We start from the raw sequence: 23,875 nt of genomic DNA on the forward strand, positions 1-23,875 counted from the left end.
GAGCCCTTACAAAAGCAAAAAACCCAAACAAGCCCACAGAACAAGGAGTTATCTTTATTCATGGCAGTTTCCACTGCCTCTTTTTTCTCCCTTTTCCTGTTACCAGAAACACCTTGCTTCAGAGTCAGGTTAGATCTCTTCCAGTTTTCCTGCAGTCAGGTTAAGCCCCTCCAGTTTTCCTGGGCCTGTTAAGGGCTGGGATTGCAACGACTGCCCTCCCAAGTGGCAGCAGGCAGGGAAGACCCGTCTGGGCTGCAGAAAGCTCAGGGCTCCGGGGCTGTCCTTGGGACGATGTTCCACGAGCAGCCCACCAGACACAGGCAGCACAGCAGGCACAGGCAGAGTCAGTATCCCACAGGCGCATGCAATGGCTTTCCTGCTGGGGATCTGAAAGGGACACACAGGCTGTTATTCCCAACACCCAGAGAGCTGAGGACGTGCTCCAGCATCCCTGTCAGTCACATCACAGTGGCAATGCAAGGAAGCATTTGCTTTCCACAGATTTCTCACTGGCATCTACACTCGGTTGGAATTTCACAAACCAAAGCGTTTGGGAGGCGGATGCAAAGTAAAGATGAGGGAGCGTGTGTTTGGGACTCCTTGCATTCGACTGCCAGACAGGTGTGAGTTCATCTCTGGGCGCCACACAAGGGCATTTCCAGAGCCAGTTCTCCCTCGTGAGTGATGCCTTAAAAGGTGTGTTAGAAAGGCTTCCTGCTTGTTTATGCTACACAGCCATCAGGAAACAAAAATAGTTATCAGTGCTGGGGGATCAGTTCTCTCCAAGTGACCCCTCAGACCTGAAGGAATTATCATCAGTAAAAAAAGGACAAACTCATCCACTCATCTGCTTTCCCCTGGCGCCAGCACTGACACGAATGTAAACAGCTGGGATGCCAAAAGAGCGAGGATTTAGCCCATTAAAATGGCCCTGCTTTAACACAGCTAGGACAAATCTCTGCTCTTGAGTGGTTTGGGGCATGGTAATAGCTTTATTTATGCTGCTGTGCATGCAAGTAACTGCTGCATTTAACAGGAGCAGTCTGAGCTCTTATGAGCAGTATTGGAGTCTCTGCAGTGAGTTTATGGGTTGCTGTAGGGGCATTTCATATCAGAAACAGACACACTCAGGAAGGTTGTTTACTGGAAATGAACTATTGTCTGGTGTCCAATCTTAGAGTATCTATTAATGTTTGGCCTTTAGACATTTAATGTGATGCTTCAGTTACAACTATAGTTATAAACAGTTACAGACACCAGCAAAAAAGCACATTGCTTGGTGCTTACCTTTTCTTGCACTGGCCAATCAACATAAATATTATGAGGCTAACTGACAAACTCAGGATGACTGGAATGAGGATGAATAGCTGCTTGTCCTCTTTTCTGGACACTGCAAAGACAAATGGCAGGAAATAAGAAGATGTTAGAATAGATTATATTACCTCCTACAAAGCTTGGGCTCAGATGCAAACTCCCCTTGTCCACATTGCCCTACATGTTTTTATTCATTCATTTATTTATTTGTTAGGGGCATATGTTACTGTGTGGGGTCTCATCCTCCTTCAGGGTGTTTTATCTCTGGCACACAGAAGCAGGCACTGCTAGGGCCTCTCCCCTGCCTTCTGCCCCTTGCAGCAGAGCCAGGGCGCACAAGGGACAGCCCAGGAGAGCCTGGAGGGCTCAAAGGAGCTTCTCCGTGGTGCAGGACAGCCAGGAGGATGCCCCGTGGAGACATTGCAGGTACCCCATGCCCTCTCAGCAGTCACTGCTCCATCCCAGCTGTCCCCATGCAGCAGGAAAGCTGCTGCTGCAGCATTCATATTTTGCACTGGAGATGCAAAGCTGCAGGAATGGCTGTGCTGGAGCAGGCTGAAGGTGTAACTAAGCCAGCAGCCCAGTGCTGGACACCAGCAGATCCCCAGAGCACCCATCAGCACTCAAACCCCAACAGGATTTGTAGAGGATATAAAAGAAACACCGTTTACTTTGAGTTCCATACCAGAGAAACAATCCTGCGTCCACTCACTCCAAAAGCCCTGGTCAGCACAAAAAATGTTTGTTCTCCCCCTGACACGAACACATGAAACGTGGCTTAGATTTGCTCTGGAAATTGTTAAAGTAGTTTCCATTTGGGTGGACACGATCTGAGAAAGAAAACAGAAAGAAGGAATATCAAGGAATTACGTGCCACCACCAGGATCTGTCTGATGTGACCTGATGTTCCTGCACACTGTCCAGGCTCTGTAAACCTTAGGATTATATTTTGGCAGTTTTAAATGATTTCACAATTAGCTTTGTACGAGCTAATGCAAATAACATGACTGTGAAGACAAATCTGCTGAAAATACTTTTCCGGAGGTGTCATCGTGTGCGTTGCCATTTTTGCCTATTAATTTACGGAGTCTTACTTTTAATTACCTAAGAAGACTCATGAGTGGAACACAGCAATTTAAAAAGAGATGTCCTCCAGAATTAATTAATCGTTTTGGGTTTGCCTCCAAACTGCACCTGGATAATACACAAGGGGAAAAGCACCATGCACAAAAGATGTGTTCTGTCCCGGGCCACTCCTTTTGAGAGATCAGAATTATAGTTTCATTGGTCCCGGATTCACACAGGTTCATATGCCACCCTGTTCAAGGAAACAAACCGCAGCAACCTTTAAATTTCCTCGATGGCAGTTTTCTGGGATGAGAGGTCGGAGGGAATGCTGGCCCGGAGCTTCTCGCTGGGATGTGTTCAGCTAAAGCCGAGCTGCGGCCGCAGGGTCAGCGGGTTAAGGAGGAAGACGCGCGGTGCAGCGGCCGCTCCAGCCGGGCTAATTCCCTCCCTGCGCCCCCGCCGCCGGCTCGGCCAGGGCTCCCCGGCCCCCTCCCCTCCCTGCGGCACCCCCGGTGCTGTCCTTACCGCCCAGGCAGCCGCGGCTCCCCCCGCGTCCTCGGCCACCTGCACCTCGTACTCCAGGCAGTGCGGCGGGACCCGGCCGCCCGGGGGGCTCCAGGCCACCCGCAGCTCCGACACCGACACCGACAGCACCAGCTGCGCCGGGGCCGAGGGCTGGGCTGGGGGAAACAGGGAGACACAGCGTCGGGAGGTGCGCTCGGACGGCTCCCGGAGCCTTCGGCGGCTCCCCGACGGCCTCCGTGCCTTTTTGGAGTTTCCGAGCGCTCCTGGATCGCAGCCACGGCGCTGGAGGAGCGAGATGTCACCGAGGCTGGGTGATTTATTGTCACTTGACTCACAGGCTGGACCGGGGCCTTGCTCCGGGGTTTTGGAGCGCGGGGGTGTGGGCGCTGTGCCCGGCACGTTCCCCTGCGCTGTGACAGCCCCGGCCGTGACAGTGACAGTGACACTGCACAGCCCCGCTGGCCCCACACCCTGCAGTGACAGTGACAGTGACAGTGACACTGCACAGCTCCGCTGCCCCCACACCCTGCAGTGACAGTGACACAGTGACACTGCACAGCTCCGCTGCCTCCACACCCTGCAGTGACAGTGACACAGTGACACTGCACAGCTCCGCTGGCCCCACACCCTGCAGTGACAGTGACACAGTGACACTGCACAGCTCCGCTGGCCCCACACCCTGCAGTGACAGTGACAGTGACAGTGACAGTGACACTGCACAGCTCTGCTGGCCACACACCCTGCAGTGACAGTGACAGTGACAGTGACAGTGACAGTGACACTGCACAGCTCTGCTGGCCACACACCCTGCAGTGACAGTGACAGTGACACTGCACAGCTCCACTGCCCCCACACCCTGCAGTGACAGTGACAGTGACAGTGACACTGCACAGCTCCGCTGCCCCCACACCCTGCAGTGACAGTGACAGTGACACTGCACAGCCCCGCTGGCCCCACACCCTGCAGTGACAGTGACACTGCACACCTCCGCTGCCCCCACACCCCACAGTGACAGTGACACAGTGACACTGCACAGCTCCGCTGCCCCCACACCCCACAGTGACAGTGACACAGTGACACTGCACAGCTCCGCTGCCCCCACACCCTGCAGTGACAGTGACAGTGACACTGCACAGCTCCGCTGGCCCCACACCCTGCAGTGACAGTGACAGTGACAGTGACAGTGACACTGCACAGCTCCGCTGGCCCCACACCCTGCAGTGACAGTGACAGTGACAGTGACAGTGACAGTGACAGTGACACTGCACAGCTCTGCTGCCCCCACACCCCGCAGTGACAGTGACAGTGACACTGCACAGCTCCGCTGGCCCCACACCCTGCAGTGACAGTGACAGTGACAGTGACACTGCACAGCTCCGCTGCCTCCACACCCTGCAGTGACAGTGACAGTGACAGTGACACTGCACAGCTCCGCTGCCCCCACACCCTGCAGTGACAGTGACACAGTGACACTGCACAGCTCCGCTGCCTCCACACCCTGCAGTGACAGTGACACAGTGACACTGCACAGCTCCGCTGCCTCCACACCCTGCAGTGACACTGACAGTGACAGTGACAGTGACAGTGACAGTGACAGTGACAGTGACACTGCACAGCTCCGCTGGCCCCACACCCTGCAGTGACAGTGACAGTGACAGTGACACTGCACAGCTCCGCTGCCTCCACACCCTGCAGTGACAGTGACAGTGACAGTGACACTGCACAGCTCCGCTGGCCCCACACCCTGCAGTGACAGTGACAGTGACAGTGACACTGCACAGCTCCGCTGCCTCCACACCCTGCAGTGACAGTGACAGTGACAGTGACAGTGACACTGCACAGCTCCGCTGCCCCCACACCCTGCAGTGACAGTGACACAGTGACACTGCACAGCTCCGCTGGCCCCACACCCTGCAGTGACAGTGACAGTGACACTGCACAGCTCCGCTGGCCCCACACCCTGCAGTGACAGTGACAGTGACAGTGACACTGCACAGCTCCGCTGCCTCCACACCCTGCAGTGACAGTGACAGTGACAGTGACACTGCACAGCTCCGCTGGCCCCACACCCTGCAGTGACAGTGACAGTGACACAGTGACACTGCACAGCTCCGCTGCCTCCACACCCTGCAGTGACAGTGACAGTGACAGTGACACTGCACAGCTCCGCTGGCCCCACACCCTGCAGTGACAGTGACAGTGACAGTGACACTACACAGCTCCGCTGCCTCCACACCCTGCAGTGACAGTGACACAGTGACACTGCACAGCTCCGCTGGCCCCACACCCTGTGGGTCCCAGAAAAGGCTCTGCTCTATGTCCCGTGCCCAGAGCCGCCCACGAAGCCCGTGGCAGCACTAATTGAGTTCAGAAATCGTGCTCATTAGCCCAGTGGCCTGGCTGGACGTCTGGCTATTTGTCCTTCTGGCCTGCAGGCAAATGCACCAGTGGGGAGTTCCCATAATAAACACCGAGTACATGTGATGTCTGCACGTCATGTCCTGCTTTGCTCCCTTTCCCTGTCTCTCACGGGTTTGGAATCGGCTCTGGCAGACCCCATCACACCCAGCTCACCACAGCCCTTAGCTTGGTTTGAACAGCAAAGCCCAAAGATCTCTCCTGTGCTCACAAGCAGTGGTTTCAGTCCCAGTAAATTAAGATATCTCTGTCACTGTGCTGCTAGAGCCAAAACACCCATAGCTGCTCTGCCCACATGCCCAGCAGGCCATTCATGTCCCGAGTTGTCCAGCTGCCAAACGCAGCACTTGGAGGCACCCACTGCCCCTCCAGGGCTGTGCCGGGTGGTTTTGGGTTTTTGTTGCACTCCTGCAGCCCTGCATGGCACGTGCCCCAGCCCCTTCCCTGGGGGAAACACACACATTCCAACCACACACCCACAAAAGATAACACGCATTGAGTTGAGACAAAAGCACACATTGAACTGAGTCCCCCACAACGCAGGAAGAGTGCCCGGGCTGTGTGAGGGTCCCCCGCTGCCTCCCTGCCGTCATTACCGAGGTTGTGGAGGCGCAGGGTGGTGTAGAGCGGCCGCAGCAGAGTGGCTGCTGCCGAGCCATTGACACAAATGTTCATGTCCTGGTACTCTGCCTGGCTGAGGTTCTGCAGCACGCAGCCCACGTTGATGCCCCGCTCCTGGATGTAGTGGCCACACTGCAGCGCCTGCTCCAGCCCCTGGTACCTGTGCGGGGAAACAGCAAAAAGGAACCAAAGCAAAGAACTTAGAAAGTTTTTATAAGGTTGGACCTAAGCCTCAGGTATTGCCCATGTCCCAGTCGTTGTCCAAAGCACAGTGCTGAGGATCAAACCTGGACTCCTGCTGTGGCAGAAGTGTGGGGAAGTGAAAAAAACCAAGTTAACATGCACAGACAGCTCCTCAGGTTGGTTTTTAGGCTGTGCCAGGCTCTCCCCAGGCCCATTCCTGGAGCACAAGAGGTGCCACTGTGTGACTGGAGCTGGGGGAGGATCTGGCCTCTGTTCATGGAGACAGTCATTCTCCCCCAGGGCCCTTCCTGCACATCAGCCACGGACTCCGGAGTTGCAGAAAGGTCCCTCCCAAGCCACGATGAAGTGTTTTTAGGCAGGTGACGTGTGCCATGAATGCTCTGAGTGCTGCTGAGCTGCAGATATTTCCCATGGGCACGTGGAAACTCAGGCTGGGAGCTGGGAAAGGGTTTGCTGTTTGTCACTCAGCGTGCAGCCACAGCCCTGTCCCTTCTGCCTTTGGGAGCCATTCCCCTAAGCTGAGCTGCTGGCTGTATCCTGGGAATACTGACTGGTGTTTCATGTCACCTTTTAAAACTCCTGCTGCTTTGTGCCCTCAGCGCAGGGCTGAGTTTGGCCCCTGTACTCCAGACCGAGTGAAAGGCACAGCACATTATGTCTGGGGGAAAAACTTCATGTTCTAGTACTATAAAAATTTGCTCTCAGGGTTCAAAGGATGCCGTGGTGTCCACCCAGTCTTGTGATAAACTGGGACCCAGATCCAAATGCCTGGTTTCATTACCGGCCATTAAATCAAGGTTGGGTTTTTTTAGTGTCTGTTTTCCTTTAAGGCATGAATCACGCATTTCCATGGTTTCCTTCAAGCAGATCTTTGCAGTTGGCAAACTGGCTTTGAATTGGTGCTTCTGCTTTGAAGACTATTTCCAAGAACTACATGGAACGTCTTTAAAATGCAGCAATGCTTTTCTCCACGCAGCCCGGTGGCACGAAACCCAGCCTAAGTCATCCTTTCCATAATATCATAGGAGCTGCAGCACAAATACAATATTTACTTTGTCCCAAACCACTAATTCTAGCTGTGTTTTTCCTGCAGAGCTGAATTTAGGCACCAGTTTAAAGGAAACAACTGAAAAATATGTATTATTGTTATTACCTTGTGGCAGCATGTTTGCTTGTATGAGATGTGCCGAGGCTATGGAAATATATTTGAATATTAAAACTCTAAGTTGCTGGGAAGCTCCACTCTGTGTGTGGAGTTCCCTGCGCTTGGTGGCCTCATGCTAAATCCTGTCCAGCTGAGATGTATGCACTGTGGTCATGGGAAATATGCAGCCAGGACTGTCCAGGTGTGCTCAGCGAAGAGAAAGCACAAAAGTCTTTATGGTGGACAACATGCAGAGAACACTTCCCGGGGAAGAATAAAAGGAAAGGAGGAAGTGAGAAGACATTTCCTGGCAAAAGTAAGAAAGGATTTGGTGTTTTCTTGCCAGAAGCATGTGTTGCTTGGGATGTTATTTTGGCTGATTCTGGGTGAATAGCACGGCCAGCCATAAAAGCAGCTTTGCTGTGGCATTTTTGTATCCTGAATGGTTCACGTGATTGCTGCCTGGATGTGTTTTCCTATTTTGCTGTTACATACCAATAATACAGCCCATAATGTACACCACGAGGTGTGAGGAGACCCGGCTGCCAGGTGCACTTCAGGTATTCCCAGTCATGATAGATGCAGTGGAAATTCTGGACCTCTGATTCAAGTTTTCCTGTCAAATGAAAAGGAGATTACCCCTGTTTTACAGTGTACCAGTCAGACAGCAAAAATACAGTTTCATGCCTTAGAACAACCAAGTGTGCTGCGGTTGAGAGGTAGAAAATGAAAATGAAAAGAAAAAAGAGAGGAAAAGGAAGGAAAAAAAAAAATAAAAGAAAGTAAAAGAAAGGAAAGGAAAAGAAAGGAAAAGAAAGGAAAAGGCAGCCAGTCAGCATTATTAGTTTTGCTGTGCTCTGTTTCTGGTAAAAGCCAATCCATCTTAGAGCAGAAAGTTGCTTGACTGACCTTTTCATTCAGCAGTGGAGCTCTTGCAGGGCAGCTGAGCAGAGCTTGGGCATGGGCAGAGGGAAACCATCCCCAAGTATCCAGCAACCACAAACCACAGCCTTTGGCAGCAGAGCTGCTCTGAAATGCCTTAAGCGTCAGCAAGCCCTGCAATAACTCATCCATCCAGGAACCCCCAGGCCAGCCCTGGTTCATGCAACAGGCTCATGCAAAGCACGGAATTGCCCCAGGTCCCACCAGTTAGGCTGCTCCTAACCTTGTTGTGGGGTCTGAAAGGTGGAATGGACCCAGTCACTCTGCACCTCCACGTCATCCGTGCACCGTCCCTTGAGCAGCGTCTGCACCCTCACCTCAGCGCTCCTGCTGAGGTCAAATCCAACTCTCAGTTTTAGCCTCCTAGTAAAAATAACCTGGTTGAAAGACAGACTTTTTAAGCACCTCTTCTGTCACTAAGTGGGCTGCAGAGTTAGGTACCCTTGCTCCTGCTCCAGCTGCAAACAGTCTCACTTGTGTGCTTTATAGTCTCTTTATATTTCTGCCCTGCCCCACTTGCCCAGTGCTCCTCCAGCACGAATTTCCACCTGCTGTGCCCAGCCCTGCTGCCTGTGAGTCCCTTCACCCCACAGGACACAGCAAGGACAAGGCAGGGCAGGTTAATGGGACCCCCAGCAGCAAGGAGCACTGCGGACAACCTGAGGAGGACACCACCACCACAAATCCACAGAAAATGCAGGTTTTTTTATGGTGTGAAATAATCAGAAGCAGAGGGAACAATGAGTCTTGTAAGGCTGGTTCCTGTGGGAAGCACAACCACCCCCTGAAATAGAAAAACCCGCTTTGAAGGTTTTTCTATTGGTTTTTTTTTTTTCCTCAGACTTACTCCCCTTCACTTTATGCAAGCACAATGAAGTTGACAAGGTTTACAAGAAATGATGAGCCAAAGTGTTGCATTAATCCACTCAGGACAGAGGTAACGTGACATACAATGCATCTGTGTCACGAAATGCTGCAGCAGGAACAGCAATGGCACAGCCAGACTGGCCTCAGCACTCCCCAAGTGTGGGAGCTGTGTTGAGCCAGGGATTTCTAACAGATTTTAATGTTTTTCCTCAATGGATTTTCCTCAGCCTGACTGTTCCTCATGACCTCATCTGAGGTCAAGATTTTGGCGAGGTGTCAGAGGTGATTTTGCTCTAGCCTGCACATCTGCCTCATGTAAGAAACTTTTATTACTCATGACTTCAGGAATTCTGATGTGCTTTTTGAAAGTGCTTTTGTTTTTCTTTGAAATTGCAGTGAAAATCACCCTGGAGGAATCTGCACAGCTGGGAACGTGAGGTGCATCGTGACCAGCATCAGGTCCAAGATGCCCTTGCAATTGCAATCTGTAACTGAAAGTGGATTTTCCCCCTCTGCAGGGTCCTGTGGGATGGCTGGGCCTGACCCCATTTCCGAGGTGGGTGAGCACAGCCCTGCAGCCTTGGTTTTGCTGCCTCAGGCAGGTGAAACAGGTGAGCTGTTCCAGCTGGGCTCCACAGCGCTGCCAGCCTGGCTGATTGCTCCTTCTCTCTTCCTGGCAAGCCCTCTCGCTCTCCTGCCTTAGGACTGTGCCAAAAAATCCCTTTTACTTTCAGGATTTCAATCTGTGTTTTAGGTTGTTGAGGGAGATCCTCAGCATATTTTTTCATGTGGTCCTCAGTAGTTTGTGCCAGCCAAACAGCCCCCATTGCCGGGTTTCTCCTCTCCCCATTCTGTTTTCCCTCCTAACCCTGCAGCAGCTTTCATCTTCTGAGCGCTCACAAAACGTATCCCAACAACCCTTCCTGTGCTGTGCCTTGCTACTGCCGCACATCAGAGAGAGTGATTGACAATTTTATCCAAGAGCTGAGTTGGAGTCAACCACATCTAACAGAGAGAAGTGAATGGTAATGAGGAACACGCTTCTGTACAGAGGGAATTTCAGAGCATTAGGATAATTAAGGAAATTTAGCTTTTATTTGTTCACCACTCTGCATCCCTAAAGACATCTTGTTTCAGTTCAAGCCCCATAAAGATGCTTTAGAAAAGTGCAAATCTTTTTCCTTTCACAGTGACGAATGTTAGTGAATTATTTTGGGCAGCTAACACCCAGCCCTGTGACATGAAGAATCCCTTCCCTGTCTGCAACATTTCAGAACACATTCCCATTCAAACCACCGACACAGTCTGGTTTTTCATGGAAAACTGGGACAGCTTTGGCTCCACTCTTTCTTGAAATGCAAACATGAGCCTGTGCAGGAAGTAAAGGCAGAACAATGGTCCTGGTTTGGGAGGATTAATTAATGGACTAATTAATTCATTCGCCCTACCTTCCAGTCCCTGTCCCCAGCGCTGCGATACTCAAACTTGTATTTTACTGTGCACTCGTTGAAGGTTGGGATGTGGGCTGGGGGCTTCCACTCCACATCCAGGGAGCCCAGGAGCCCGGGGTCACTGATCTGGACGTCTCGTGGGGCAACAACTGCACCAAAAGCAGAGCAGAGGGTAAAAGAGAGCGTCAGAGTGAGGAAAACAAACCCAGAGCAGTCGTGACACTTGTTGGTATGATTTGTATGATATGTTGATCTGATTTGGTGAAATGCAGCTGCTGGGTGTGCAGGCAAGAGCTGCTGGCTGCAGCCCTGGCTCTTTAATACCTTCTTCTGAGCAAACAAGCTCTGCCCCTGCTCACCCCCCAAAAAACAGATTTTGCTGGTGCTCAAGGATTGTAGGAACAGGGTAAAAACCTGGCCTGTCATCTCTTCTAAGTGCAGCTACCAAGCAATCTGTAAGTTCCCACATGAAGCTATTTTGAGAATGAGAAGTTCCTTTAACACAACAGTCTGTTCTGAGGGTGAGAAATAAGTTCACCTGTAATAAAAAGGGATTTGTCCCGTGAGAATCAGTAAAGAAAATACCTAAAAAATCCTAGAATAGATAGATTTGATGGAGAAGTAAAATACCTTTCACTAACCAATAGAATAATTAACAAGAAAGCTATTAACCAATTAAAGTTGCCCACGAGGTTTGTAAAACCTGTATAAAAAACAGCATGAGGCCACAATAAAGAGCCTTCTGAAGATTTTGTGTCATTCTCTGTTGTGTCCACCCTAACAACGACAAAGGATCATTGAAAAGGCACAGAAAATGCCACTTTTGGACACTCTTTTTCAAGGTGTTTTAAGCAAAACTGCTGTCCTGGGATGACCTTTCACGTCCTGTATTTGCTTACCTTCAACCCCTGATATTTACCAAGCTCCCGGACACTCATCTCTGCAAACATTGTGTTCAGCACAAACAGCAACTCAGGATGAGAGATCAGAGCATGCTGTCAGGGGGATTTATATTCCTTTAGCATAATAGACACAAATCACCCATATTGCTTTAAATATTCCTTTCAAGTATATTAAAGATTATTGGGGAAAAAAAAATCGGGAAAAAAGGGGAAAAGCAGAGAATTAGAATAATTCTTATTTTAAACATCTATCAGCTATACAAAAACGTGCTTTTCCAGTTGATCTGACTTTTATAAAGGTATTTTAAGGTGCTGATATATGTCAATAAATAAGGAAGTGTGGATGAATTTCACACTAAGACGTGTCCTAAAGGTCCAGCTCTATGTGAAGTTGTCATTCATGTGACAAAAACTGTTTGGCTGCTCAGTTTTATTAGCTGAAACAAAGGCAATTTTTGTCAACATCTAAGGTCATTTTTTCTCCACTGTCTAGAGATAAGATTTTCCGTTTGGTTTCTACATATTCATTACATGATACACTTCATTTCACAGGAATTTGGAGCCCATGTCCTGGCAGTGTCAGTCCAGAATTATCACCATTCACCCTCTGAATCTGGCCTCCAGATCACCGGCTTCTCTAACACCTTTTTCATGTCACCATCAGGATTTACACCATTTTTTTTTTCTTTTATTCTTTCAATAAATCCATTGTGAAGGCAAACCATAAGGATATTTTTCAGAGGAAGATGGTGACATAAATCCAGCTTTAATGTGCTCCCTGGAAAGTTTGCAGGGCACATCGCTGGAGGATTTGTTTCTTTTACAGAAATTTTTCCCAAATAAAACACACTGCAGGCAGCAGTTTGAAAATCCCACTTTTCCCAGTAAGTGAAGCTGCATGGGAGATTTAGAGGGTGGAATAGGAGATGTGTTTAGGATGATTCTGGAGCAAGCACTTGGGAGCTTGGGAGGCTCCTCCTGAGTGTGGAAATGCTGAGCCTCACAAAAGTGAAACAAGGAAGCGAAAAGCTGCTAGCCTTTGTCAGGATAAGCTGTCAAGAGAGGATTAGATTGGTCAGAACTGGAATTTCTGACTGGATAGGAGAATGCTCTGAAATTTATTTACAACGTGAGCTTGAGCAAAATAGCAGTATTTTTTTCCAAAACAATCGTAATTGTAAACAGCAATTCTTGCAAAATAAATTTTGACTGGATTTCAGAGGGAAGAGAAAAGCTTCTCTTTGGGATGTCGCTTGCATTCTGGGATTTGTTTTTTAAATGTCAACACCGTCTCTTGCAGTTTCTCGTTTTCACAATAATACATTACCAGCCTCACTCACACCACTCATACAGAACAGAGCACTAGAAATGCTCCAATTCATCATTGCGCCCTGAAGGAAAGCTGCTCCTGGATGTTTCCTGGGAAGAAAAAAAAAAAAACAAACCCCACAAACAAACCAAACTAACAGCTTCTCCCCCTGATGTTTGTGGTGGTGAGTCAGGTAATGCTGAGCTGGCTGTGACAGCCACAGCCCTCACAGCCACCCCTCCAGGCTGCCAGGCACCATCACCACTGCTCTGGGGACAAACCCCTGCTTGTCCCCAGCTGTCCCCCACCACCTCTGAGACCCTGCAAGCAGCGGGTGGGCTTTGCAATTCCCCGCCTATTTTTGCCAGTGGAAAAAGGGCAGCCTGCCAGCTGTCCCCAAATATGTCCCCCCGGCGTGTCTGCCCTTCCCTGTGCTGCCCGGAGAGGTGGAGGTGACACTTTATGTTTTCTGGAAATTATTTGATAGGCAGCAGGGAGGGTGCTGGTGGCAGGACAGTGTCTCAGTGGCTTCCTGGGCATGTTGTCACCTCTGCACCGTGCACTGCTTCCCTCAGGGAGGGCCAGAGCTGCTCACCATCCCTCTGGGTGCAAAGTGCCAGCTGCCAAAAGAGCCAGCAGGTGCAGTGCAACGAGGTGCTCGAGGGCTTGAAGTGCCATTTCCACGAATGATAGCTTGCAGAGAACTATTCTCTTAGAGTCATTACTCCCCAAGCACAAACACACCGTGTGTTTCTTACACCTGGCGCACTCTTGTCTGTCTGGGACCACGCTCAGGAGCATTTATGAGCAGTACATGATACACTGATAACTTTATATTTGATAACTCCCTGTAAAAACAAATATATTTGCTGTGCACCAAAGGCAAGTCTCTCCTCCTTTCAAATTCGCTCAGGAAAACAGCCACTAAACACACACAAAGCGTGTTTAGACAAGGGGTCACAGGTTTGTAAAGCAGCCACTCACACAGCAGGGCACACACACACAGGGGGGAGAAGCTCTGGCTGCAGGACAAGCCCCCCAAAGGGCCCAGGTGAACACGAGGCAGTGACACAAGAGCTCACTGGATTTACCTGTGCTGGGGGAGGAGGAGGAGGCCAGCACCCACAGCAGAGCCACAGGGAGCGCGGGGAGCCTGCAGGGAGCCATCAGAGCTCGGGGTTCCTCGGGCTGCTGCTGGTCACAGGAGCAGAGCGGCAGCAGGGCTGAGAGGGAGACACGGCAGAGTTCAAAGGCTTCAGCATCACCCTGGTGTTCCCTCTGCAGGCTCAGCACTGACAGTGAGCCTGGCTTTACTTGTTTACCAGGGCGGATTAATCATTTCCCAGAGGAATTCTCTGTTGGAGATGGCCAAACATTTGAAATCGTTTCTGGCCAGCAAAGCACACTCTCCACAAGTGTGTCAGTACATCCATCACCATCCCTCTGTCTCCACGTCTTCCGTGGAAAGTGATTCAGTCCCCTGCCACAGGAAGTGCCTTGGATAACGACACTTGCCTTTAAAAAATAATGAAAACAGAATTGTAGGAAATGGGTTTGTAGAGAATTCTCAAAGCCTGGCAGAAGGCTCACACAGTCTTGTGCATCTGTGTGCAAATTCTGAGATGAAAAAATGCTGACTTAGAAATGCCATGGAATAGGACAGACATTGGGAGAGAAATGGAACTGGAAACAAGTTTCAAATGATGCCCTTGCAAATAGACCAGATAGAGAAATAGAAATATGAAAGAACTATGAAAATGGAACCATATAAAATAGAACTATGAAAGATGTATTGTAGCAGGATCCCTGAGGGGTAATTTTAGATGTTTGGCTTTAAGGCATTAGCAGCATTTTGTGGCAAAAGCTGATAGGTCAAAAAACACTTATAATGTAATTAGGAAATAGTTTGGCTTCTGATTGTGATGCCGTGAATTGTAACATCTGCACTGTCTCGCCCTTCACACAAAACTGAAAACGGAATCAAAGCCTTTTTAAACCTCTCAGTTGCCCCACCTCTGGGTCAGGAAAAGGGATAATCCAACACAGAATGCCGGAGCCTTGCCTTACCCAATAAACAGACACATCTTGTGCTACTCTCCCCACCTTTTGCCTATGCTGTTTCAGGACTTGGTAGGAATGCTTGTGAGAATTCTCCTCAGTTGTCATGGCAATATTTGAAGGGCACAAATTTCTGTTCCTGCGCAAGTCTTCTGGAGGGAAGATGGGGACTGAGAGGGAGAGGAGCAGAGTTTCCAGGGAGGGGGCTTCTCCTCCTTCAGATTTCATGCTGAAGGAGGGTAGAAATTACTGCCTACAGACACCCCAGCTCAGCTCAGCTCAGCTCAGCTCAGCTCAGCTCAGCTCAGCTCAGCTCAGCTCAGCAGGCTTCCCTCTGCCACAGAGCACATGGATTCTGACAGGGTTTAACGTTTTTTCATATAAATACAGGTGGAGGTACAGATTAGATAGAGGTGGAGGATGAGAGAGATATAGATTAGATATAGATACAGACCTAGCTGTATAAACAAGTGTAGATATAGACATTTATCTTCCTGGAACCTTGAGGACACTGCTTGAGCTCCTCTTGAGTAAGAACTTGGCAACCTCAGCGTGAGCATGCAATTTATCACTGAGATCTATTCAGAAGACAAACTCAATTTATATTGCCCACACAAGCCTGGCTTAAGCAGGTGAAATCCCAGGTCAGACCCAGCTGCTTCCTCCTCAGCGCCCACAGCTACCATGCAGCAATGTGAAACTGGGGCTCTGCAGAAGGACAGAACTTCAAGTGAGAGGGATCTTTAGAAATCTGGAGCCAACAAAACCCCCCATCACTGGAAGAAATGGCTCAGGGGAGCCAGAGGAGGAGACAGGTGGTGCTGGCCAGGGTATCTGTATTTGTTTAAAATAAACCAGAAATTCGAGCTAGCAACACAAAGCAGCAACTAAAAATACAGAACTATATTAACAGCAAATTTTCAATTTAAATTAATATCAACCCCCCCCACCCCATCACATAATTGTAGCTATTACATCAAATAAATCTGTCCCATAAATACAGTTATTACATAAGTATTATTATTACAGCAATAGCAGTAATTTTTCTGTTTCTCTGTGAAGCGAGAACGTGGAGGCAGAAGAAATCAGGGGAATAACTTCTTTAGCCTATCAAACACAGGATAGAAGCAGTGTCAGTACAAACCTGGCTGCAGGCAGTGTGTCTGTGTCTCAGGAAGGTCCGAGGGTGCAGTGACAAGGAGAGCTGCCTTGCAGAGGAGAGGCAGCAGCTCTAACTCAGAGCTGGCTCTGTGTGCACACTAGCACAGAAATCTTCTTTCCATTTCCAGCACACTTATTTGAATATATTCATATGATTTCACAAGGCAAGTAAAAATAAGCAAATGCTTTCAACAGAAAGGTTTAAAAACCATCAGAGTGCTCTTTCCTGGACCCTTAGCTGTGTGGGAGCCCATCTATCTCTGGAGTGTGGGGCTCCTCGGCAGCTTCGTGGCTCAGAGCTCTGTGTTTCACAGAAATCTTGTGGTTTTTAAAGACTCCTCTCTGCTCTCCCCAGGGACCAGATGTTCCATTGCAGTGTAATGGCATTGGCCACCCGGTCAGAGGCTTTCCTAAGCACTAGTGGGAGCACTGCTGGGATTTATGAGGTGCTGGTGTTAATTGTTGCTGTTATGCGCTCAAGTGGGTCAAAGGCATGTTTGAAATATTGGAGTGATTCATTAGGACGATAACCAAGCAGCAGGATTGGTGTCTGCTGGGGGTGGTGACTCTCTCCTTGTCCCTCTGCTGTGGCCAGGCGTTCAGCCATGAGCTTTGTACGGCTTTGTCACCATTTATTTCACTCCTCCTTTCCTGCCAGCCCTCCCTTGCGCCAGCCTGGAGAACTCTGCAGGGAGCAGGTGCTTCAAGCACACCTGGTCCAGCCCAGGTAAGAAATCTGTTGCCAAATCCACCTTGCTGAAAAAGCATCAGATGGCCCCTGCTGACCTGCTGAGGATCATTCGAGGTCATGGCCAGTCTGTCACAGCCTCGTGTGAGCTGGAGGAAGCTGACTGCAGTCAGTCCCGTCCAGGAGGGGCAATGGGGGTGTTTTGGGAAGAGCAGAGCTGTGGTGATGCCTTAAGTTTGAGCTTTCGTGTGTTTCAGGTTCTGTGCTGCCCAGGGGTGCAGTTCTGAGCTCACATTCAGTGTCACTCAGCTCTGCACAGAGCAGGGACACAAAACAAATCCTTTTCCTGCTGCACACCAAGGACAACTCTCAGGCCCAAAAGGACAAACAAGGGTGGGTTGAAGGGAGGAACAAGACGGATGGGACCTCACAACCTGGAGCTGTGATTGGACAATTAAACCCCAATATGCAAATGGACCAAAACTTATCACAGTGTGAGACCTCGTGACTGTTTGTCCATTTTGTGACCATTTTGGGTCCACCTTGGGTGTAGCCCTGGCCAGGCTCTTGTCCTGCCCAAGGTGGATCCTTAATGGCCTTTCAATAAATCTCTGCTTTATTCCCTGGCTCTGTCCAGTCTCTGTTCCAGGTCAGCCTTCCCAAGGCATCGGTGGTGCACGGGCCCTGACGAGCAATGGGCTGTGGCTCAGGCTGACTCTTCCTTTGGCCAAATTTGGGCATTTTGAGAAAGAGTTCAGGCATGCAGAGGGCATGAGAAATGGCATCAGGGACTGAAGGAGTGCTTCTTGTTCGCAAGAGAAGTGTCCTCCAAGCACCGGTCCAAGAGTTATGGTATTGCTGTTGGGTTTGAGGCCCTGAATGAGTTGTCACTTCCCAGCTGTTGTTGATGGGAATGTTTTGGAGCAGCAAAGGCAGGATCAGGCCCCTTTCCAGCTGCCAGGTGTCCTCTCCCTTTCTCTGTGTGTGTGTGGGTGGACATGCATAAATGTGTCACCTTGAGAGCCCTGGGAATTTTGGGGGTAAGAGGGTTGGTTATGGGTGAGTTGTCCCTTCACTGAAATTGCACACTGCTGGCTTTTCCTTCTTACTTCCTGCAAAGGATGGGGAAAAAAATTCCCTTACTGCTGGTAAATGTATGGCCCTGCTTTCAGAGTTATGCAAGATTAGGGTTTAGCATTCATGTATTCCCGTTGTGTAAGCTGTTTGAGCAGAAAAGGTCACACTGGCCACGTCGTTTGAAACAAATAAGAAACATTTGCCAGTAGAGTGAGGAATGCCAGTTCCCAAATGCTGGAGCTGGGTCAATTCCTGAGAAAACTGGGTTAGAAAAAATGCATTGGTTGGGATTTGCAGCAATCGGGCTCCACCACACCCCCAGCAGCACTGGAGCACCCGGGAAGGGGCAGAGTGTGCAGGTCTGTGCTGGGCAGTGCCTGCTGCTCCAGCTGCTCTGGCCACATCCTGCCCAAAATAACTCCCTTTGTGACTCCAGGTGCTTTTCCGCTCCCCTGGCACCTGCCCTTCCTGCTCTGCTCCTCCCAGGCTGGTCCTGCAGGAGCTCAGCTGAGGGCACCCCGGGGAGGATCCAAGCCCCATTGCAGCAGAGCTGAGGGGAGGCAGTGCCCAGGGCTGCGAGAGCCATCAGTGGCCCAGGGCACAGCTCTGCACAGGACACCTGCTCAGAGCTTGGCTGGTGCCAACCTGACTGGTGCAGCTGTGAGCAGGGTCCCAGCAAGCTGTGGGACAGGCAGGGACAATCCCTGGTGAGCTGCACCAGAGCCTCAGAGCCCCGAGGTCAGCGCAGAGACAGGCAGGTGATTTGTGCCTTATTTACTGTTCTGTAAATGGGATTAAAGTTGGAAAAAAAAAAAAAACCCAAACCAAAAGCCCCGCCCCCCCAAAAAACCCCCACACACAAACAAAAAAATCCGTGAGAAGGTGATGACAAGCTCATGGAAAAAGACGTAAATAAAACCAGATCAGCTCTGGCTCAGCAGCAAGCTCTGCCAAAGCTCTGAGCAAAGAGCCAAGGCTGGTGGCATCACTGCTGGCTGGGCTCAGCCCCTCCCTTCGTCACCTCTCCTTGCAGGCCCCTGGCATCAGCAGCAAAACTCCCCTGAGCCCAGCAAGGAGCAAAACCACAGGGATTCTTCCCCCTTTCTTCCTCTGCCTTCCCTGTTGCAACACTGTTTGGAAGTTGACTCGTCTGGTTTGCTCATGAATGAGATTTTTTAGGATTTGTCAGCTGAGTGACTGACTCCTGGAGTCACTGTGTGCTCAGGAACGACTCACAGCAACTTCCTCCTGCTCCTCCTGGAGCCTGGTCAGCTCCCAGAGCCTCACGGCTGCTCCGTGGGGGCCAGATCCATAAAAACACTCCAGCCAAGGGAATGCAAGCTTGTAAAGGTGCCACCAGGCTGAGTAAGAGATTTCAGACAGCCAAGACTCCCCTGAGCTGGGCTCTTGGACTACGACAGATATGCAGCTGCATGCAGAAATTAAAAAGCCCTTCTGTAAAAAATCTGCTTCTGTTTGAGGAAATAAAGGAACAGCAGCATCAGTGCTGAAATACTTCATTGCAAATGGCAAAGCAGTTGGCAACGATCACTGATGGAGCTAAATATAAAAAATGGGCCAAATCCTTTTTGGTTGAAATATATTTGATGTATTCATCCCATTTGGGCTAAATTGGTTCTGTCAAGCAATCCATTGTAAACCCAGGTTAAAATATTGGGATGTGGTAGCTCAAAATAAAAGCTTTCAACTTTGCAACCTCCATGTTTAGAAGCAGCTTCCTGATCACTGAAATAAAAACTGCAAGGCTCCAGCTCTGAACAGACCATTTGGTGCAAAGTAGCATGTTTCATTTGACCCAGAAGGATAGTTTTGAAATTGCCAGTGGCATGGAAAATGGATGATTTATAAAAGCCTCTTAACAGCCTCGTGTTTCAGGGAAATCAGTCTCCTTTGCAGAACTTGCATTAAACAAGCTCTTTCCATGGCCCTGGGATGAAGGACTCGGTGATTCCAAGCAGACCTGTGGCCTCCAGCACAGAGTAATGGATTGCACTGGAGAGGGGCTGGCACCACAAGGACAAGTGCTAGGAAAAGGAGCACGGGGCACTGGCGACAGAGAGAGTGTTGCAAGGAAAAAAATCCCTTCTTTGCATTCCTAAATTAAACACTTATGGCTATTATGGGATTTCATGGAAATGATGGAAGGAGTCCAGACTCTCTAGCAATGCCCAGTGTCAACATTTATTTTTGTGGTGAGTGGAGAGCTCAGTTTTCCATATTTCTTTGCTGATGGCTACTATCCTTGGCTTAGATCGCATCTTGTGGGGGGCCAGCAGCTGTTTGAATGTCGCGTGAGCCAACGAGGCAGCTGTCACGGAGCTGCCTGCACCGAAATCTTTGCATTCTGTCATCAGGGTTGTGCCCAGCAAGATGCATCCCTCCCCAGGTCAGATGTCACACCTCAGATGACTCTGTGCCGGCCTGTGGGGCAACCCTTACACAACTCCATCCTCCTTTTCCTGCAAGCCCTGATGAAATGGGCTCCGTGTGCTGTGTCTGCTACCCTGGGAAGCACACCCAAGGAGTCACAACCTGCTGGCTCCTGTCTTCACCCTGACTCATCTTTTGCTCCTGGGACAATTTCTTCCACAGCCTGCATGTCCACAAGGACTCACTCTGACTCTCCCTCTGATGCAGCTGGGCTTAGGTTTAGCAAAGACCACGAGAATAATGCAGTTCTTGTCATGGCAGAGTGTCAGGGTTAATGAAGAACTCGGTGACTCTACCCTGGGACTGCAGTGCACGCAAAGCTTTCGTAGAAAATAATTACAAAGGAAGCTGAGGAATTAGGCAGAGCTGACCAAAGGGGGTAGCAGGGCCAGGGAATCAGCCTGCAGGATAAAAAAGGGTTCCAGAGGCTTGGGAGTGTGCAGGGCAGGCTGGGGAGATGCTGGAAGGGGAACAGGAGCACAGCCTGTGTTATAGACACATACTATAAAGTTATCTAAAATAGATAGATACAAATTATAAAGTATAGATACATATTACAATATTGGCTATTGGCAAATATTAAATACTATATGCATATAATGGGAAGGTTTTGCTGCATTTTTTGCTTCTGCTATTAATGACACTTAGAAAAAAGTAGTGTGATGAATACATATATATATATATATAGATTTCTTAGGCAATAACATAATATTAAAGTAAAACTGTTTTTGTAACATCTGAACCGGCTAAACCAGAAGGATGGAGAAATTCCCTCCACATTCCTGAATTATCTTATGAAGATTACTGACCAAAGCTTCAGGAAAGGAATTTACTGAACCTCTGTTATCAGTATCTTATCCAGATGAAGATGGCCAAAAACTCCAGGAGAGGAATTTACTGAACCTCTGCTACCAGACAGAATGGAGCCACTCGCAGATGGATCTACCAGATAAAATGGCTGGGGGAAAGTTAAAACTGAACAAAGCAATTCACACTCAAGAGGAATGTTTGAATCATGCAAGTGAATTTATAAAAATGCAACAGGCTGGTACTTCTAAGGAGCGACCCTTCTTGTTAGCAGGTGTGCTCCTGGCTGAATGCCAAGTCACCCAGCCAAATAATATTTGCTTTATTTCTGTCTCCTAATTGTCTTTTTATTAAACTTTTTTAAATTTTACCAAGACAGCGAACCTCCTTTTTCACAGCCTGGAATGCCAGGGCCCAAATTCTGCCACTAAATGCACCAGGGCTTTACAGAAAAAACTGAAGACACAAAGCTGGCGGAGCAACAACTGCAACAGGCCATGAATACATCCAGAGGGAGATGTAAAAAGAAGGTAAAAATTATCTCCAGAACAGAAAGGCTCTGCCACAGCTCCCAGAAGGAATGGGGATGACAAAGAGCTGCTGTGCCTATTCAGACAGAATTCTGCCTTGGCTGCTCTTGGCAGAGCTGGCTGGTCCCAGCACCACCAATGGTCCTGCCAGGGCACCTGCAGCCTCTGCCAGGGGATGTGGGGCTCACAGGGAAGATCTGAGTGGCCCTGGTCCAGGTAAAGGTTCCTGTGCAGCCCTGGTCCAGGTAAAGGGGCCATTTCCCCTCTCGCTCCTGCTCCTCCCCACCTGCAGACTGGGATCTGTGCTCCCCAGAGTCAGGGGGAGCTGCTGACCCCGTGCAGGGAAGCCCAATCTGCCCCAGGACAACGTTCTGCTCTTCAGGCAGCAGCAGGCAGAAATAACACCTTGAGCCCTGCTGGAGCAGAGAAATGAAGACATCCAAGGACAGATGGTTCTCACCCTCACCATCTCCCCCTGCCTGTCCTGCAGGCCCCACATCCTCCTGGGCCCCAGGCTCTGACTGTGCAGGTGTTCATTAAGAGTTAGAAATTTTCCATTTTCCTCCTCCCACCAAATCCACCAGCCTGCTGAGGGGGCAGGTAAATACAACTGGTCCCCACCTGGCCCAGAGGCTGCCTTAGGAGAGAGCAAAATCTTCCCACCACATGACCTTGGGCTCAGCTTCAAGACTGAGTTGACCTGGAAAGGCAAAACTCTTAAATCTTGGCGTGATCCTGAAGCTGGTCTGAGCTGCAGCCACTGGAGAGGGCAGAGCGAGCTCCCAGGCTGGCTGCCATCCTGGAAACCTGAAAACCTGAGTGCAGCCCTGTGCCAAGAGCCTGGTGCCTCTCCATGACAGCAGGTTTGTCACCAGAGTGGTGTGACCCACAGCAGCCAGGAGTTCAATCTCCTCAGCTCTGGATCCTGGGAGGGGCTGACACCTCGCTGGGACTCTCCATGTCCAACCTTTCTCCTGGGGTGAGTGCCCAGGCGTCAGCCCAGCCTCCTCCAGCACATCCTGCTGGCAGATAATCACCATCTCCACTGCCCTCCCTTGTGCCTGTTCTATCCCAGCAGCATTTGCCCCAAAAAGAAATTACTTCTGTGGTAAAGGTAACTATCCCCAGTGGTAAGCGCTTCCAATCTGGTGTTCAGGTTGTTCCAGGATTAGACAGACATGCGAAAACAACAGGTGGAGAGTGGTTATCAAGGCAGAAACATTTCACGTGGAGTGCTGTCCCGGTGACTGTGAGAACAGGGCTGGCAGCAGGGCAGGCTGGCCCCCAGAGTGTCCCTGGGGAGGGCAGAGTGATGGCAAAGCAGGAGGGGTCAGCTGCCTCTGATGGCTCTGGCACAGGCAGCACAGGCAGCCAATGCTCTGTCCAGGCCATCTTGAAGTGAGAATAATCTCCTGGATTCTTCTTCTCTGCCTTGTCTCTTAAAACTGGTTTGGCCTCCACAAGCCTCCAAGCCCTTGGGATAAGCAAAATAAATTTCCCTTTCCTTCTCTTTTCAACTCCACCCAGCGCCTTGCACCAGACACTTTACAGAGACGTTGGCAGAGGTGTTCTGGGGCAGTCACAGTGCAATGGGACTAGTAAGTGAAAACTCAGATATTCTGTACACATAAACACCCTGGCCTGGGCTGCCAGGGGAGCTGGCAATTCCCAGTCTCTTCATTTTTGCTTCCTGCTTTTGTCTCCAGTGGGGTTGGGGACTGCTGGAGCCATGGGCAGGAGAAGGACATCACAGGGACACCAGGACAGCCAGGGAGGCTGCCTGGGAGCAGTGCTCGGCCAGGGAGCCCTGGAGGAACCCTGCAGCCAGGATCTAATCCTGCCTTTGCTGCCAAGAGCGGGATCTGGCAACCTCCAGAGGGCTGGGCACAGGGCCAGTGCCTGGGCACGGCAGATGGCACATGCAGGAGAAAGCGCAGGGTCCAGGTCATCCTCCCAGACTGTCCTTGAATGCTGAGCTAACACCCTGGGCAGGTAAAGCAGCATTTTCCCTGGGGGCAGGAGGTTTTCCTGGGGTCTGAAGGGGCAGCAGAGCTGGGCTGATCTTCCCAGCCCCATGTGCAGACCAGGGATCAGCAACGCCAGCAGCAGCCCCGAGCCTTCACTGCTCACATCAACAACTGGCTGGTGTAGAAAGCTGCCCTGGGAAATGTTCAAAAGCACAGCTTGTCTCGACAGTGAACAAACTGAGAAAAAGATCTTAAAAAAAAATAAAAACAAAGAAAAATATATAAAAAGAAAAAAAAATAAAAAGGAAAGGCAGTCCAAAAATGCTGAATGGATTTGTTCTTTCCAGAGGCAGATCACTGACACCTCCCCC

The 23,875-nt window shown here is 50.0% G+C and overlaps 1 protein-coding gene across 1 annotated transcript; it reads right to left on the bottom strand.

Moving 5' to 3' along the window:
• Positions 1 to 34: 34 nt before the first annotated feature.
• Positions 35 to 15,996, bottom strand: IL13RA2 (interleukin 13 receptor subunit alpha 2). The gene is made up of 10 exons (XM_066202653.1): positions 15,968 to 15,996; positions 13,857 to 13,988; positions 10,552 to 10,703; positions 8,460 to 8,613; positions 7,790 to 7,910; positions 5,922 to 6,106; positions 2,908 to 3,062; positions 2,000 to 2,144; positions 1,288 to 1,390; positions 35 to 387 (listed from the first exon to the last, which is right to left on the bottom strand). The coding sequence occupies exons 2-10, from the start codon at positions 13,930 to 13,932 to the stop codon at positions 345 to 347; spliced, it is 1,134 nt and encodes a 377-aa protein (XP_066058750.1). The 5' UTR covers positions 13,933 to 13,988; positions 15,968 to 15,996; the 3' UTR covers positions 35 to 344.
• Positions 15,997 to 23,875: the final 7,879 nt, after the last annotated feature.

The sequence above is a fragment of the Chamaea fasciata genome, unplaced genomic scaffold (genome assembly GCF_029207755.1).
Source record: "Chamaea fasciata isolate MVZ Bird 193981 ecotype frontalis unplaced genomic scaffold, bChaFas1.0.hap1 SCAF_22, whole genome shotgun sequence".
Taxonomy (NCBI): domain Eukaryota; kingdom Metazoa; phylum Chordata; class Aves; order Passeriformes; family Sylviidae; genus Chamaea; species Chamaea fasciata.

Bases quoted from the DNA above. Each gene is read 5' to 3' on its own strand.
- IL13RA2 (XM_066202653.1), bottom strand. From the start codon at position 13,932: ATGGCTCCCTGCAGGCTCCCCGCGCTCCCTGTGGCTCTGCTGTGGGTG. The intron at 8,614-10,551 runs GTAGGGCGAATG...TCTTTCAACCAG, and splicing joins CTGGGGACAGGGACTGGAAG to GTTATTTTTACTAGGAGGCT. The intron at 2,145-2,907 runs GTAAGGACAGCA...TTTCTTTCTCAG, and splicing joins GAGCCGCGGCTGCCTGGGCG to ATCGTGTCCACCCAAATGGA.